Source organism: Manis pentadactyla, chromosome X (assembly GCF_030020395.1).
Source record: "Manis pentadactyla isolate mManPen7 chromosome X, mManPen7.hap1, whole genome shotgun sequence".
Lineage (NCBI taxonomy): Eukaryota > Metazoa > Chordata > Mammalia > Pholidota > Manidae > Manis > Manis pentadactyla.
This window is the reverse complement of record NC_080038.1, coordinates 39,217,443-39,234,329: the sequence shown is the minus strand read 5'-3', so window position 1 is coordinate 39,234,329 and position 16,887 is coordinate 39,217,443. Positions and strand designations below refer to the sequence as shown.

The 16,887-nt window shown below is 38.2% G+C and overlaps 1 protein-coding gene across 13 annotated transcripts in view; it reads right to left on the bottom strand.

Moving 5' to 3' along the window:
• Positions 1 to 16,887, bottom strand: part of KDM6A (lysine demethylase 6A) — a 267,811-nt gene that overhangs the window by 152,739 nt on the left and 98,185 nt on the right. For all 13 annotated transcript variants that reach the window (XM_057495767.1, XM_057495768.1, XM_057495770.1 and 10 more), the window contains exons 3-4: positions 15,620 to 15,728; positions 5,896 to 5,945 (exon numbers count right to left, since the gene is read on the bottom strand). In XM_057495767.1, the coding sequence (XP_057351750.1) occupies positions 5,896 to 5,945; positions 15,620 to 15,728 (159 nt within the window). The remainder of the gene's footprint in view (positions 1 to 5,895; positions 5,946 to 15,619; positions 15,729 to 16,887) is intronic.

The following is a 16,887-nucleotide window of genomic DNA, read 5'->3' as shown; positions in this document are numbered from 1 at the left end:
CAGGATAGTTTGGCCTAATCAGGGTGACTTACCATATTTTCCCAGTAGTTGGAAAACATATGCAGAGCTTCAACAGGTGCTGCGGGAATTGGGTATGAAAAATATCATCTATAATATGGACCCCCAGGGCCCTGATGAGGAGGTGTCCACTATAGGAATGAGAATATTGGTACTGCATACAGCTCCCACATCTCTCTTGGATCCCAAGGGAATACTCTTGCACCCCACCTAGGGCAACTCATAAGTGAGGATACTCGTACTTTAGCAGATCTGGGGGAGGTTGAAACAATAGGGCACGAAGGGAAGTATGGGCCACGACTGAAAGTGCAAAAGGCCCTGTGAAGGTCTCAAGGACCCAGATGTGGGTTGATTTGATAAAGGCCGGGGTAGTGAAAGAAAAACTCGATGGGCAACCCAATGGGATCTTGTTAGAACTGTGGCACCAATTAAAGCCAGAGCAGCAGTTCCAGCTGAGGTCCAGGACATGGAAACCAGAGTCAAGGCCTCATGCCTGGACTGTGTCCCTGCAAAATTTCATGGGAGACAGTACTCAGGATTCGCGTGAATGCTCACCACACAGGAGAATGATTGGGCATCGCAGTTCTACTGAGGGGAGAGGGGAGGGGTCAAAGTCCCCACCTTGGGAGACATGGTGGAGAACAAAGGCCACATGTAGAATTAGCAATTCATTGGTCCCCTGTGAATGTACAACATGTCCTGGTGTTGGTGGAAACCGGAGCTGAGTGTTCTTTGGTTCACGGCAACTCTGAGCGTTTTCCCAGGACCCCTGCTGTGATAGATGGCTATGGGGGTAAGGCAATTGGAATGAAGAAAGCCCAAATCTCATTGGATGTATACCCCAAAGGAGTATACCATGTACATTTTTCCCACCCCTGAATATATTTTGGGGGTAGATACCCCGCAGGGCCTGTGGTTACAGACCACTGCAGGTGAATTCAGACTGAGGGTAACTTGTGGTAAAGGCAGTTCTGAGGAGACATGCTAAGCACCCACCTGTAGCTCTGCCTGTATCTCGGTGGGTGACAAATATTAAGCAATATAAATTGCCTGGGGGGAACAAGGACATTGGAGAGAGTGGGCATCATAAAGCCCACTCATAGTCCTTTCAATTCCCCAGTGTGGCCAGTGAGAAAGCCAGACAGCTCCTGGTGTATGACTGTAGACTACAGGGAATTGAATAAAGTCACACCCCCTTTGCATGCTGCTTTCCTCTCTATACCAGACATTCTGGACACCCTCAGCCGCAAACTGGGAATGTATCATTCTGTAGTAGACCTTGCTAATGCTTTCTTCTCTATTGACATAGCACAAGAAAGCCAGGAACATTTTGCCTTCACCTGGGAAGGCCGGCAGTGGACATTCACTGTCCTTCCCCAGGGATATCTCCACAAGTCCCCCATCTGTCATGGACTTATAGCCCAGGACTTGGCCACATGGAGGAAACCACAAACACTGTGGCTGTATCACTACATTGATGATATCATGCTTACATCTGATTCTCTTTCAGATTTAGAAGGGGCAGTTCCTAGACTGTTGCAACATCTACAGGAGAAAAGGATGGGCTGTGAACAGCACCAAGGTTCAGGGACCTGGTTTGTCTGTGAAATTCTTGGGAGTTGTCTAGTCGGGTAAAACTAAAGTTGTTCCTGAAGCAGTTATAGACAAGGTCCAGGCTTTCCCCACCCCTACCACTGTGGCAGTATTACAAGAGTTTTTGGGTTTTTTCAGCTACTGGAAAATGTTTATCCCGCACTTGGCACAAATTCTGAAGCCCTTATACCTGTTCGTATGAAAGGGCATCAGGTGGAACTGGGATGAGACATGTGTAGCTGATTTTACTGTTGCAAAGCGGGCAGTCAAGGCCATACAGGCCTTGAATGTAATGGACTCATCGAGGCCCTATGAACTAGATGTTTATGTAACCAAAGATGGTTATGGATGGGGTCTTTGGCAACAGCTTGAACAGACAAGCCAACCTATTGGATTCTGGTGACAACTATGGAAAGGAGCAGAGGTCCAGTACACCTTGACAGAGAAGCAACTGGCTGCTGTGTACCATGCCTTGCTGGCTATGGAGCTCATTGCTGGAACAGCTCTGACCAATATAATAACCACCTATCCCATCATGGGGTGAGTGCGAGACTAGACCCAAAGGCCGTGGAGTCTAGTGGCACAGACACCTACACTGGCCAAATGGGGTGCATATTTACAGCAGCACACTGCCCTCTCTACTAGCCCCTTAGGTGGAGAACTCCAAGGCTTATTGGGGCCAGTAACCTATACCAGTAAAAAGCAGGAAGAACTTGCTTTTCAGCCCTTGGTAGCTGAGACTCCTTATCAGGAGGGAAAAGCCCCTAAACCTGAAGATGCTTGGTACACAGACGGCTCCAGTAGTGGGCAGCCCCCGAAGTGGAGGGCTGTGGCTTTCCATCCTAAGACTGAGACAATATGGATGGAGGATGGAGAGGGGAAGAGCAGTCAATTGGCTAAGTTGCAGGCAGTATGGCTCGTGATCACCCAGAAACCTTCCTCCATAGTTGTCTGTACTGACAGCTGGGCCGTCTATCAGGGATTGACCCTGTGGCTACCGACATAGTATCATGCCAACTGGATGGTTAGTCACCAGCCCCTTTGGGGGCAAGAGTTGTGGCAAGACCTATGGGCCTCTGGTCAGACTAAGACTGTTACTATGTATCATGTGACTGGCCATTTGCCTTTGGCATCCCCAGGGAATGATGAAGCAGACACGGTGGCCCAGGTGCGCAGACTAGAAGGTAAGCCTGCCTCTGATGTGGCCCAGTGGCTACACCAGCATTTGTTGCATGCAGGGCAAAAGACAATGTGGGCTATAGTCCTTCTGTGGGTCTTGACATTGACCTTTGAAGAAGTCAGCAGAGCCCAGAACAAGTGCCTTGTGTGCTCTAAGAGGGACTTACACAAAGTCCCACAGCAACATGGGACAATAGTAAGGGGGCCAATACCCCTTTGTCAGGTAGTAAATGGACTATATTGGGCCTCTGCCCATATCAGAAGGTATCAGTATGCCATGATATGTGTGGAGACGGCTACTGGACTATTCGTTGCTTTCCCTGCATGTCGTGCAGATCAGCAAACCACCAAGAGGGGCCTGGAGCGTCTTTGCAGTCTATGGCTGGCCACAGGTGATTGAAAGCAATCAAGGCACCCAGTTTATTGGACATGCATTACAAGAATGGGTGCAGCAATTAGGAATAAAGTGGATTTTCATGTACCATATAATCCTACTGGGGCAGGCATGATAGAGAGGTACAATGGTTTGTTGAATTCTGGCCTGAAGTGGGACACCAATAGTCTACGGGGTTGGTCAGTTCTCCTATGGACAGTGCTGCAGCGTTTGAATGAGAAGCCACATAAAGGAGCTTTGAGCCCTGTGGATATGCTCACACACCTTGCAGCCTCTCCTATACAATTGTACATCCACACCAAAGAAGAGTTATTCTAGCCAGGATAAGGCTAGCAGGGCAATATCCTGCTGCCAGCCCCTACTGCATTAAAGCCCTAGAGACACTGTTGAATGGACCTGGCCCTGGATATTTCAACACATGGACCAGCAATGGCTGGCCCTTCTGGCACCTTGGGCGAAAGGCCTGGAAACTGGCCTCCTGTTTATTCCTGGAGTAACAGCTGAATGGCCCCCAAAGGTCACAGTAGTGTACCCAAAACGTCCAGGAGGTAAGAGCATCTTGTGGGGAAGTTTTGTTTTATCTTTATGGTCAGTGCATGTACCACCCGTAGCCCTATATATTGACCCATCTGTAACTCCCACAGGGAGGGGGTGAAAGTCTGGTATACTAGACCAGGACGAGATCCCATTCCTGCCACTGTTTCATCACAAGACCACTCTCTTGCATGTATCCTACCTGATAGACAAGATTTGCCTATGCTGGTATCATTAAAACATGTATCTTATTGCCCTTAAGGTTATTTTCTCCTACAGTCCTAGTGGCCTGAATGCGTGCATCCCCTGGCTGCAGCTGCCGCATGATGACTGCTCTCAATCCTCAGCTATTGCCTGCCTATGGAGTGGACGAGCTATGGACTTAATGTGCATAAGACTTTGAACCTCGCTGAATCCTCTGCCTTGAGGATTGTCATGCTTTTATGCTGTTGCTATTGTTATGTCAGTCTGGTCACAATGCTCCAGTTTTCTCACCCAGGGACATTGCGGAAGAAGGGGACCGAGTAGATTGTAAGGCGGTATTTCTGGAGGAGTGGCCTGTGGGTAAAATTGTAACATTTTCAAAATGCTTTAGTGCATTTGCATATCCTCAGGGGTGGAGAGAAGTTCATCTCCCTATCAATGGGATTACCTGGGCGACCGAGGGTGTGTCTGAACCTGACAGTTTAAAGGGAGGGACTGGCTTGCTTAGTTGCTTGCTTCTTTAGGAGCAGAGGAGAAAGACGGCCCTAGACTGCATGCAGTTTGTAAGCAATAAACGGGTTTTAAATTTTATTTCTCCCTTTGACTGATTTTGGTTTTTAGAGGTATTTTGCCCCAGGATTTCCACTCCCTGGACTTACAAGCCACTTTGGAAAAAAGTTTTGACTTTCTCAAAATGTTTAACATAGACTTACTTTATAACCCAGCAATTCCATTTCTGGCCATCTACCCAAGAGAACTGTAAATACACATCTGCACAAAAACGTGTACAAATGTTCATAGCAGCACCACAGCCAAAAAGTAGAAAGAACTAAAATGCCCATCAACCGATAGATGGATAAATAAAATGTGGTATATCTATATAATGGAATACTGTTAGACAATAAAAAGGAATAGAGTATTAATATATGCTACAAATGGATCAACATATGCTAAGTGAAAGAAGTCAGTCACAAACTACCACATATTATATGATTCCATTTATAAGAAATATCCAGAAAATACAAATACATAGAGACAGAAAGTAGATCAGCACTTGCCAAGTGGTTGAGCATGAGGTTTCATTATGGGGAGATGGACATATCCTAAAATAGGACTGCGGTTATGGTTGCACACCCTGGAAATTTATTAAAAGTCACTGAATTGCATAAAGAGGTTGAATTTTATAGTATGTAAATTATACTTCAATAATCTTAAAAAAAAAAGATAAGCCACAGACTACAGAGAAGATATTCTCACATTTTTAAAAATCCAGAATATATTACTTCTATAAATCAAAAAGAAAGACAACTAGATGACAGAAAAGTAAAATCACCTAAAAATCTGAAATGGCAGTTCACATTAAAGAAACCGCACTGGTCAATTAACTTATACTTAAAAGTAAACATGATGTGAAAGGTAACTGGTAATGATGCCCAGGTAACTATGCATTGCTTAAAACTATGAAAACAGACAATTCATTGTTATGCACAGTTCTTCATTTAGGTAAGCCTTTTAAAAAATGGTTAGTTTCAGTTGTCTTCAGAGCTCCAATTACAGACTACAGCAAGAAAGATTTCTATTTTAACTTTCCTATTAACGTCTTCCATTTTCAGCCTCAGACACCCATCTTCATCTTCAGCCTTCTTTTATTCCCAGGTACCAATGTAAGCCAAGAAAACCAAAATATCATTTTGTTGTAAATTAGTTTTGATTGCTTTTAAATTTTCACACTTTGGATCACCTTTGGCCAATAAATTCTGTCAGAGTAATCAAACTCTTAATAAAATACAAGATGGTTCATGCAAGACAATACAAAGAACATTTTTCTTTTTCCAATCCCTTTTCCTTAGAAGTAATATTTTTAGGTAATTAACAAAACAAAGGAGAAAAGCAAGGGCACATTTCATTTCTGGTATAACAAGCAATAATCTCCCCAAAATCAAATAGGGAACAGGCATGCAGTTTGCACTTACCTTCCAGTAGTCAGATTGTAAACTGTAGTACCTCTGGTATGCAGATAATGCTTAAAGAGGGAAAACAGAGTATGAGTCACAATTATGTCCCCATTTCAAAATCAGTAATACAAGTTTTAAGAAACACTACAACAAGATTCCCACCATACCCACCTCCCAGTAGACAGTGACATTTAAGATCATGAAATTTAGAATTCTGGGGCCTCCCTGCTCATAGACACAGTAATAAATGTCGAATACACAGAAAGAAGTTCAATATCATTATCCTACCTCAGATCTGCACTTGAACAGAATCTAGGCTATCTCTTAAATCAACTTGACCTTCCTTAGAGACCAAATCTGATCAAAGGATTAAGATTTTCCAAAGCTACTCCAGAATGTGATAGTCTTATTTGTTCTCACAAGGGAACTCACTTCCAAGAATGACCAAGAGCTCAAGGCACAAAGGGCAAAGAACTTTTTCTTTTGAGTTGTTTCCTTTAATCCAATCAACAAAATGTCAAGCCCACAATTACCTTACTCCAAACTCAATTCCAAAATAGGACATCCCATACCCCTAAATCTATCTCAAGGTATCAAAGGCTCTGGAAAAAATTAATAGTAGTTTTTGTCAACCTAAAAATTAAGTGAGGAGAGGGTAAATGAAAACTTTTATGTGCACATTAGAATTGGTAGAGAGACCTTTAAAAGAAGCTGATGTGCAATAAATGCTACAGAATATAATGTACAGCATGGTGACTACAGTTAATAACAACACTGTCCTGCATATTTAAAAGTTGCTGAGAGTAAGCTTTAAATGTTCTCATCACAAGAAAAATAATTTTATAATTATGTATGGTGACAGATGTTAACTAGACTTACTGTGATTATTTTGAAATAAATATAATAAATATTGGATCATTATGCTGTGTACCTGAAACTACTAGAATGTTCTATGTCAATTATACCTCATAAAAAAAGAATGTTAGATTTTCAAGTAAGATTCTCAAGTGTAATAAAATTTTATACTGGTAAAAATGTGGGGGGAAAATGGAAATTAACATTTTCTGAAACTCTTATGCAATGTCTTCATATTGTTTATCAGTAAACAGCAAAATACATATGAAACCACTTAGAGAATTTTCTATGTTCAAATTAGAGAAAGAAGCATTATTCAAAAACATCACCACATTATTTGATCAAGTAACTTACTTGGATAATGTTCATCTTTTTTGCATAAAGATGACACCAACCAATCTATCATTTTGGAAGCACATTTAACCTGTAATTTTTCCAGTTTGGGTAAAAAGTTGATTTCAAGCCACCCTCCATTTTCTAGTTCTTCACACATGAGTACAGCTAGCTCATAAAGGTCATTGATTAATGGTCTTCTGAGAGGCAAACCAACTTATCAAACTAGCTGAAACAGAATAATCAAACAAGATTTTGTCCAGAAATCACCACTGATTTATAGATGACAGTCACGGCAAAAGTGTTCTCTCTCTACTGCTGGATGTGAAGAAGGAAGCATTTATCACCAGCTGCTACCACAAGAGGAACTATTCTTAGGATGAAGCCCATAGAAGGTAGTAGAGCAAGCAGACAGAAATTACCTGGATATCTCTAGACTTTAAACTATGCCTCACACACAACACACCTAAGAACTTCCAATTATGTAAGGCAACAAATCTCTTTATTGTTTAAGCTGGAATCATATCCTTAATTATTTGTGCCTAAAAACATCCTAACCAATAGAAGCAAGGGCCCCTCACAATTTTGTGCAGTCACTGTTCTAAACATGGATTGTGTTTTCAATGGTGTTAATGGAATTTCAGTACATTTGAAGGGTATGTTTCCAATAACCTGAATAATTTATATATATACATAACATGACTTCATAAAAATTCCCATTTTAGAACTGGAGGAGCCCTTAAAGAGGTAGTATAATGTTCTCCAAAGTAACTGAAACTGAAATACAAGAAGCCTATGTGTTATCAGTTGGGAGGAACACAGTGTACATACTATAATATGGTGAACTGACAAGTATGAACTCTCAAATTCAAATTCACAAAAGTAAATGCTCCAAATTGCAAGCACAGATTTGTAAATAAGACATTTCTTCCATGAGCATTTGTTATCTTTCCACTTATGTACACATTTTTCAACAACTATACTTTACCCCATTAGACCTAGGCATTCTGTTTTAGGAAAGATCTTTACATATTTTGTTTCCTAATCCAAATAAATCATTAAAACTCTAGACTATATATGTAGCCATTACGAGAGTCTCTAGTGAAGTCCTTTTAACCAAAGCACAGTCTTTACTTCTAATCTTTAACTCAGTTACCTATCCTATCCATGAAAAAAAAAAAAAAAACTGCTATTCCACTGTAACTAGATTTGTCTAAAGTCCTAATCCAGAATGAAGGAAATCACTTGTTTGGACATCCTTATGATGCTTAAAGCCTGTTTCACAATGATTACAGCATATGTCTAACTGGCCCTTCCTTCCCCAATCACTTAATCTGCACCTTGCGATCCCTGACTTCTTGATTGGCTCAAGAAGTCCGTGCTCATCCCACCAAGAAATCTTTTTAACATTAACTCAGGCAAGACTGTTGTTTTATTTTGCCACTTAACCAAGAATGGTGTGGCCAAATATATTATGAACTGTCTATGAACCAATTTCCAAATCTTGTATCTGTTTAATCCTTGGAACCAGCTTTATTTATGGGTAGCCTTTGAATTATTTTTTTTGTTAACTTGGGGTTTTATTTGGTTTTAAAATAAGTCCATTTAGTCTTTTTAGATTTTTAAAGATTATTGAAAACTGGTGAAGTAGTAAACAAAGGAGCTGAGTCTGAAAAAAATAATGCAAAAGAAGAAAAAAAAGAAAAGCAAGTTAAATTTAACTATTGTAACAACTTATGGGTTCTATCATCTTTCTCACACATACTCTTTTATTTTGCCCTTTACCTAATGAAAATAGGAAGAGGAGAGGAATTAAACAAGGAAACTCTCAAGGATAAAAGAATCTCCTATACAGTTAGGAAAGGGTGCTAACACCGTCATCTGTCCTTAACTTTATTTACTGGGCTATATATTTTTTCATATACTAAAAGGATGAAATTAAGTAATAAAAATGGCAATACTCAATAGTGATATGGCAAATAGCCAATAGTAGCAAAAACTCAAGGAAATGGGCAGTTTTATCATTCTACTAGTACTGTAATTTAAAACTTTCACAGCATAATTTAACACTATCTGTATAGTTTTAATATATACATACCCTTTCATTCAGGAAAGCCTACTACATCAAGACATTCCTCCTAAGAGTAAAAGCATGGACCTGTGCAAATTTTAACTACAAGGAAAGAAAAATACTGTGATTATGTTGGAAGGAAGGAGAAGGGAGGGAGGGAAGGCAGGAAGGAATCATCTACATGTCCAAAAGGGAATTGGTCTACCTATATGACAGAATACTATGCAGGAAACTGAAATGTTACAAAGTGTGTTCTTGAGATGGAGAAATTAGTATGATACACTGAGTTAAAGAAAGTTGCAGAATTATTAAATACTGAAAATTTATAGATCTCTAAATAGTTGTATTGATAAGTTTTCTAAAAGATATGCCTCTAGTTGATAAAATACCAATGGGTCATTAATGTGTTAACACAGTATTTCTTAAGTTTAAGTGGCTAGCATTAAGATAGACACAGTGTAATACAGGTGTGAACAAACATATGGCTCCTGCTCTCAGGCTGTTTACCTTTTATGGTTATGTCTTCCAATGTTTTTCTTTAAAGAACGAACATATTTTTTTGTGTAAAATTTTTGTTAAATTAAGTGCACTTCTTGTGTTAAAATTAGGGGATGGTCAACATTATCAAATGAGGCCAACCAAGAAGGCAACAGGATATAGTAGGAAAGAAGCAACTTCAGGTAAACCTGCGTACTAACCCTGACCTCACCACTTCCTGAGGGACTGTGACACAAAGCCATTTAATCCAAGTTATTTCCTTACAGGTCACAAGCAGCCTAAAAAGTCTTTCAATAAGAGTACCATGTAACTGAAGAATAAAAAGAGAAAGCCATATTATAGTTCATTTGGAATTAAGTAAGGAGAGAGCTAGAGAAATAGAGTGAGGGAGCAAAGAGGGTTAAGATAAAGATTTAGTAGGTGACAGAGACTAAAGAGACACACTGTATGCTTGGAAATACTATGGCTCTGAGTCAAGATTGTCAAAACAAGAGAAAGTGGATGTGCCTGATGACAAAGCCATACAGACAGCACAGGAATGAAAAGAAACACAATGAAGGTTAAGGGTGATAGCCTTGCCAGAAAAGGTGAGCCTTCTTCAGTTAGATGCAACAGAAATGCAAGGATGACAGGATTTAAAATTCAATCTACACTCCTGTATTAGACTATGTGCTAACTCCAGGAAGAACTTGGCGTTTCCCTTTTCATCTCTAGCTGGACATGTAACACTATAGACAGCAGGTTAGCTGCTACTGGATGAGTCTATGGGTATGAAAGGGAAGGAAAGGAAAGAAGGACAAATAAATCTGTCAGTTGCACTGAGGGTCATCTTTAAGCCAGAACAGCTGTGGCTGCATCAGGTTATTAGGTCAACATACTTCTTTGTTTTGTTTAATCTAAGGCTAGACTGAAGAATTTCATTTATACCCTCGGATAAATGGTATCTCAGAGAGCTTATATTAACTTTCATTGTATATAAATGACTGATGTATCCAGCTCTCTAGCACCTTTCTGCCTTCTCAAACCTATGATTGCCTAAAACACATCTTTCCCTTTTATGTAGCATTATTACATATTAACATTTGAAATACCCTCTGGACAACATTCACCACAAAACAACTTTGTTCCCATGTCCACCATCTTCACAGGTTAGAAAAGATTTAAGGTTAGAGACAAGCAGACATGAAGTTGGGAAAGCAAAGAAAAAAATTAACCCTTCTACTGCTACATCTGCTTCTTCACTGAGGTCTTCAAGTCAAATTAATCCATCTACTGAAATCTCAGATTTACTACTTCTCTGTCATTATTAAAATAATGTACCCCGCAAGTCTTTAGTATCTCACATTTGGCTTACTGCAAGAGACACCAAGTAGGTAGGTGTCTTCGTTGTATTCTGCCACCATCTCTCTAGTTCTTGAAGCTACTACAACTTTTGCTTGTTGTATGGACATGGGCTTCTGACAACCTATGTTATGGCCATTATCTTGCTTCCTTGGATATTCCTCAATTGCATTTTGTAATTCTAGGCCATGAGTAGACTGAACAAAACTGGTGATTCCCAAACTGCAATGGAAGACAGTGGAAGCACTGGTGTTTTTTTTTTCAATATCACAGTTCAAAAAACACAACACATTTAAACGCAGTTATATGGAGAAACAGGGTATAATGACTGTGAATGCAATGAAAACATGAGTGATCACACCTTAATTCTATCAGCTTCCAGAGAGATATAGAATATTCATTCTATGGATATCATATGCCTGCATGTGACAGTATTCTTATTTCATTTTACTATCTTTTTCTATTTTTCTATATTTACTATTTTATTTTCATATTACTATTTTACTATTTCAAATGACAGTCAATTTGTATTGCATAGCAGACATATACACATGCAAACTAAATTCCCAATGACTATCTGAAAGAAATTTTAGACAAAGAGCAAATTCTTAAAAGAATCATAACCTTTGGTTCCAATAGTCACAACAACAGAAGTGGGCCATGCCAAGGATCAAAAAAATGGTAACTTTTGGAGAATACAAGCTCAAGATCTACTCCTGGAAAACATGAACTTTATGTTCTTATACTATATATACCCTTGGATGGAGTACTGTCATTCCACCCAAGAAAGAGAGAAAGACAAAGAAAGCTCACCAACTCTGACTTAAGACTTCTTCACATTAGCAATTCTTGGCATGTAACTTGCCCTACCCATTTGTAACTGCTGAAGAACTAAAACAACCAAAACCTATTTTGTCCAAAAGTGACAGACAATGCAGCAAATAACCAACTACTTGAAAGAAGAAAGGGAGAAAACTATCACTGGCTAGAATTTCTGGGAAAACTTCCAACTCACGAAGAACTATGAAGAAACTATTTTTTAAAAGTTTCAAGGTTTTCATATTAATATCCAGAATGATTAATTATTGTACCTCCTTCAACTAACTTTTTTATTTATGGAATTCTTACTGTCTATCCCCCAAGTGTCTACCTCATAATTTCTATCTTTTTATAATTCTGCGGTGTACTCTGAGGTTACTTGCTACTTGATTTTCTAAGAAACTAACTTAGTGACTATCCTCTCTCCTATAACTTGCTGCACATATTTATAGATACTTATACATAATTTCTATTAATTAAACTGCACCTAATATCCCTCACATATATTCACACAAGAGTATGTATTAGTCTTCCAGCCCTGCATTCTCTGACTCTCAGGTTGTTCTCCAACCCAAAGAAGAGAAATCACTGTACCATCTTTATGACTTAAGGCAATCTATCTGCTAACTTCATCAGCCGTTTGGTTCAGCAGAGGTTTATGGGTTAGCTTTGGGTTTAGGGGTAGAAAGGAGGTATGGTAGACACTGTGAAGAACCATTCAAATGCCACTTCAAGGAAGGACTGCTGGGAGTCCTGCCCGCAGACAGCCTTTAGCAGTGAGCTGCCTTAGCTACCCTGCCCAGGTCACACTCCTTCAGTGGCTGGCTGACAATCAATATGGAATGGATAGACTATAAGAGCCTGGTCACCTCAGCCTAACTTGGGATAGTTCTGAAGGGCCATTCTAACTCCCAAGCTCCCCAAGGAGTTGACCAATATTGTCACAGTTTAACTTCTCCCTCTATCCAATCCTGGGAACATCCTCCACCTTTCACAGGCTTTGATCCTCAAGGCTCTACTTACTAAACATCATGTATGGTACATTCCTGCCAGAAAACTCAACTCAGGCCAAGGGCACTGAGCCTCCATTCTCCCACAATCCTCTAGCCAATTGCTTTATAAGAATAAATTCCTAGAAGCAAAACGACCAAATCAAGTGAGAGGAATTTTTTTAAATCTTCATACATATTACCAACCAAGACTGACTGAAGAGAAAAAAAAAAAATCTGCAAAGCTTTTCTTTCTACTTCAAATTCAACTGAAATGAGAGAAAATATATTTGTTAATGAATGAATCTGTAATAATAATGATAGCCAAATATACCATCTGCAGATCAGAAATTGTAAGAATTCTTTTAAGACAGGAAGCACATGGGATCAGAATGACAAATAATGGAAGAAAATCCACAGTCTAAGATGTACACAGAACAGGTTCTACCATTTCCTACTGCAAAAGTAAAAGCAGTTTTCCCCAAGGAACTCCATGCTCAGAAAATTTCACACAAAGACGACAACTCAGGACTCTAATTTAAAAACTGTCTTCAGAAAACAAAGCCAGTAAATGCCCCATATATATATATATATATATATATATATATATATATATATATATATATATATGTATGTATGTATGTATATGTATATGTATATGTATATGTATATGTATATGTATATGTATATGTATATGTGTATGTGTATATATATATACACCTGAGCAGTTTGTTCACATGCTCATTGAATGGTTTGTGTTTACTCCCAGTAAGTTATGGTTTACAATCTGCCCTCCAAAAACAAACATTTATTTGGCTGGGGTTGGAGGTTTTCACCTTGTACTGGTTCCAAATAGAGGCAGAAAGCAGCCTAAAGTAACAAATGCTTTCACAAACTAGTAGTGGTCATGGTGGTGGTGATGGAGTATGCATGTGGGAGGGGCTACTAGAGACTGGTTCTAATTTTGGACTTGGAGGAAGATAACAAAGAGAATGGATAGAAAGAATAATTAGTATTTAAAAGGGAATTTTTAAAAAGTGGGAATGTGGTCAATAAAGCCTCAAGGTGGATTTTTTTAAAAGTTCACATCTAAGAAATAGAAGCCATCAGCTTGAAACACTAAAATACACTAATGTATGCGTCTGTATCCATTCTCACCTCCCTCTTCTTATTACATATAATCAACCTACTATCTATCCATCTATCAATGGCCAGTTCATCTACACAACATTAAAATGGTCTCAGAGCACACCTTTTCAAAGAGTTAAATCCTTACATTATCTTTCTCATTTCCCATTTTATAAATTACTCCCACCAGCTAGTTTGCCAACACAGTCTAGTTGCCACATGCCCTCTACATCTCATCTTCCCCTTGCCCCCACAAAATAAAAAACCCTCCAAAACAAGTATCCCTGGACTCTTCATTGCCTTCAAAGTCTAACATTTTACAAATGGAAAATGTAGCTAATCTCATACACTAAATAAAGTTTTAAAAGCTAATATATATATACTTTAATGACCACCAGGCAGCAAGGACTTATAGCACATATGCAAAATTAATTTTCAAGTCTGGGAATCTGTTTATGCGCTCTCCAATTAGTGTGTTCTCCAAGTAAAAGGAGCAGCACTGAAAAATTAGATTGTGCATAAGTCTGTGTTTCTTCTGTGTAATGGTTTCCTTTAAATAAGCTACTAGTTTTAATTAAAATTAAAATATGTAAGAGCATTAAATAATTATTAATACCTATTACCCTGAAGCCACTTTGCAAAGTACTAACCGGTTTCACATAGCAATTCCAAAATCCCTCCACTCCTTATTTTACAGATTAGAAAACAAACTCAGGGATGTTTACATAATCTATTAATAGTAATGGAGCCATAAACAATAGAGATGAGCTAGTGAAAAACTAACTTCAAACCCCATAGATTAAGCCTATCTCAAACTAAAATTGCATTTTCATTAGCAAAGTGTTCACTTGAGGTAACACAAGAGTAGCATAATGAAATGTCAACATTAAATACCAACAATCATTCACTTCAGCCCTGAAACAACCTACCAGTTGTTCTGCCCCCTAAACACACTTGTGGGAAACAAGCGTAATATGTCCATCCAGTCACATTAAGATGTTTACTATCATCCCAAAGTTAAAATGTTCTTGCTTACAATCACAAAGTTTTTCTTGACTATGATTTTGCCTTTGGTAGTAGGGGTGAAAGAAAATGCATTAGGGGGTGCTTTTAACTTCCTGAGTAATTGGATCAGCAGCTTGGTACCACAAAAAGGACATATTTGGGGGCACTATCTTCAGTTAATTAACTCACTTATTTCTCAAAGGAAAAAATTTTCAAAGGAATAAAATATTTGTTTTATCTAAAGCTCAAGCTCGTATGTAGTCCTCACTCTTTATTATTTACCTTTACAATAACATAACATGGTTCTAGATTAGATTTTCATTCAGAATTTTTTTAGCTGAAGTGGTAGTTTTACAGGCAGAATAAAGAAGAGAAATGCTGATTTTCCAGTGTTCACCAATAGCTCACTTTCTATTATGGTAGAGCCTTTAAAGCACAAAGATTTTTCACAAGGCAGAAAAAAACAGAATTGCATTAGTAGGTTTTTTTAAGTTTAACTGAATGGCCAACTTACTGATGATTTAGATGGAATACATGAACTTTTCACATTTCCATCTACCCCACTTTTCTTTCTCATTGTTTAGAATATTCATATGCTTACAATTTCTTAGAAGTAAAAATGGTAATGTCCTTGACAGAGTACAATTTAAATTCTTTTAAATATTATATAAATCAAAACATAATTAACAAGAGGAAAAATTACCTTTTGCATAATCTTCCAATAAGAGGTTGAAGTGACCTAATTGACAAAAGAAATCAGACTCCACTTTTCCTTCAGCTTTTAAGATTAGAGATTCATAGCAGCGAACAGCCTAGAAAAAACAAAAACAAAAAAAACATTTATGAGAAAGACAAAACCCTAAAACTAATTTCCTTCCTGACATAATGCATATAATCCTCCATTTAATCACCCAACAAATCACTGTATTTCACTTCTACCTCAGACATAGCCAATGCAGCATTCTTCAAAATACCTTCATATTAAAACAGCCACTAGTTACAACCTAAGTTCTTTTCCTTACTATAAAATGGAAATCCTTGCCAAATAAGATAATATAGGAGCACTTTCATAACTTTATTCATAAATTGCAAATCTAAATTATTACTGTGGTCCCTGTTGATATAAACAATATCCATCTTTTCCACAGATGGGAATAACTTTAATTATGTGAGAATTCATAATCTCACAGTAATAATACCAGCTAATAAATATATAACAATACATATAAAATAGCTAAAACAATAATAGCTACCATTTACACTGAACAGCTACTTTCTGCCATAACCTCTACCAATTTAAACTACCATAAACTGCCCTTCAATTTACTTCTCATAATATACATTAAGCCCAACTCTAATAACTCTTTTTCTAATCTTACCCCCACTACAATACATACATACATATTCACTCTGTTTCTTCCCTGAAAAGAAATATAACATCATATTTCAAGAATATCATTCATTTTTATAATCCAGGAGACTGCAAGAGACAATGAACGGTGGAAAGAACTCCGGAGAATTTTGAGTTTGACCAATCCCAGTTGTCATTAGCTACAGATCCTGGGGAATTTATCCTTTCTGACTCTTAGTTTTAGTAACACTCAAAAGGCTGACAAAAGGATTTAAATTGAGACCTTCTCTAAGATTTACACACTGCTTAACACTCCATAAGTGCTTACTTAATTTTTTCTTTACCTTCTCCTTAAATAAGTAAAAAGCTCATAACTCTTTCAAGATTGTTTAAAGTTTCCCAATAATTTTGTCAAAATTTCCCTGCTAATAATTTACTCTACAACGCTGTTACATGTTATGTGTCCTGGTGTCAACTAAAGAAAAGAAATGTGTATGATTTTTCAAATCTCTGGGTATGCTACCAGGTTTGGTGCCCACAAAGAAAGGAACTAAAATAGCTTCCATTTTCAAAAAGTCCTTTCATCACCACTTTAAAGCTTTTGATGGGATTAGAAAATG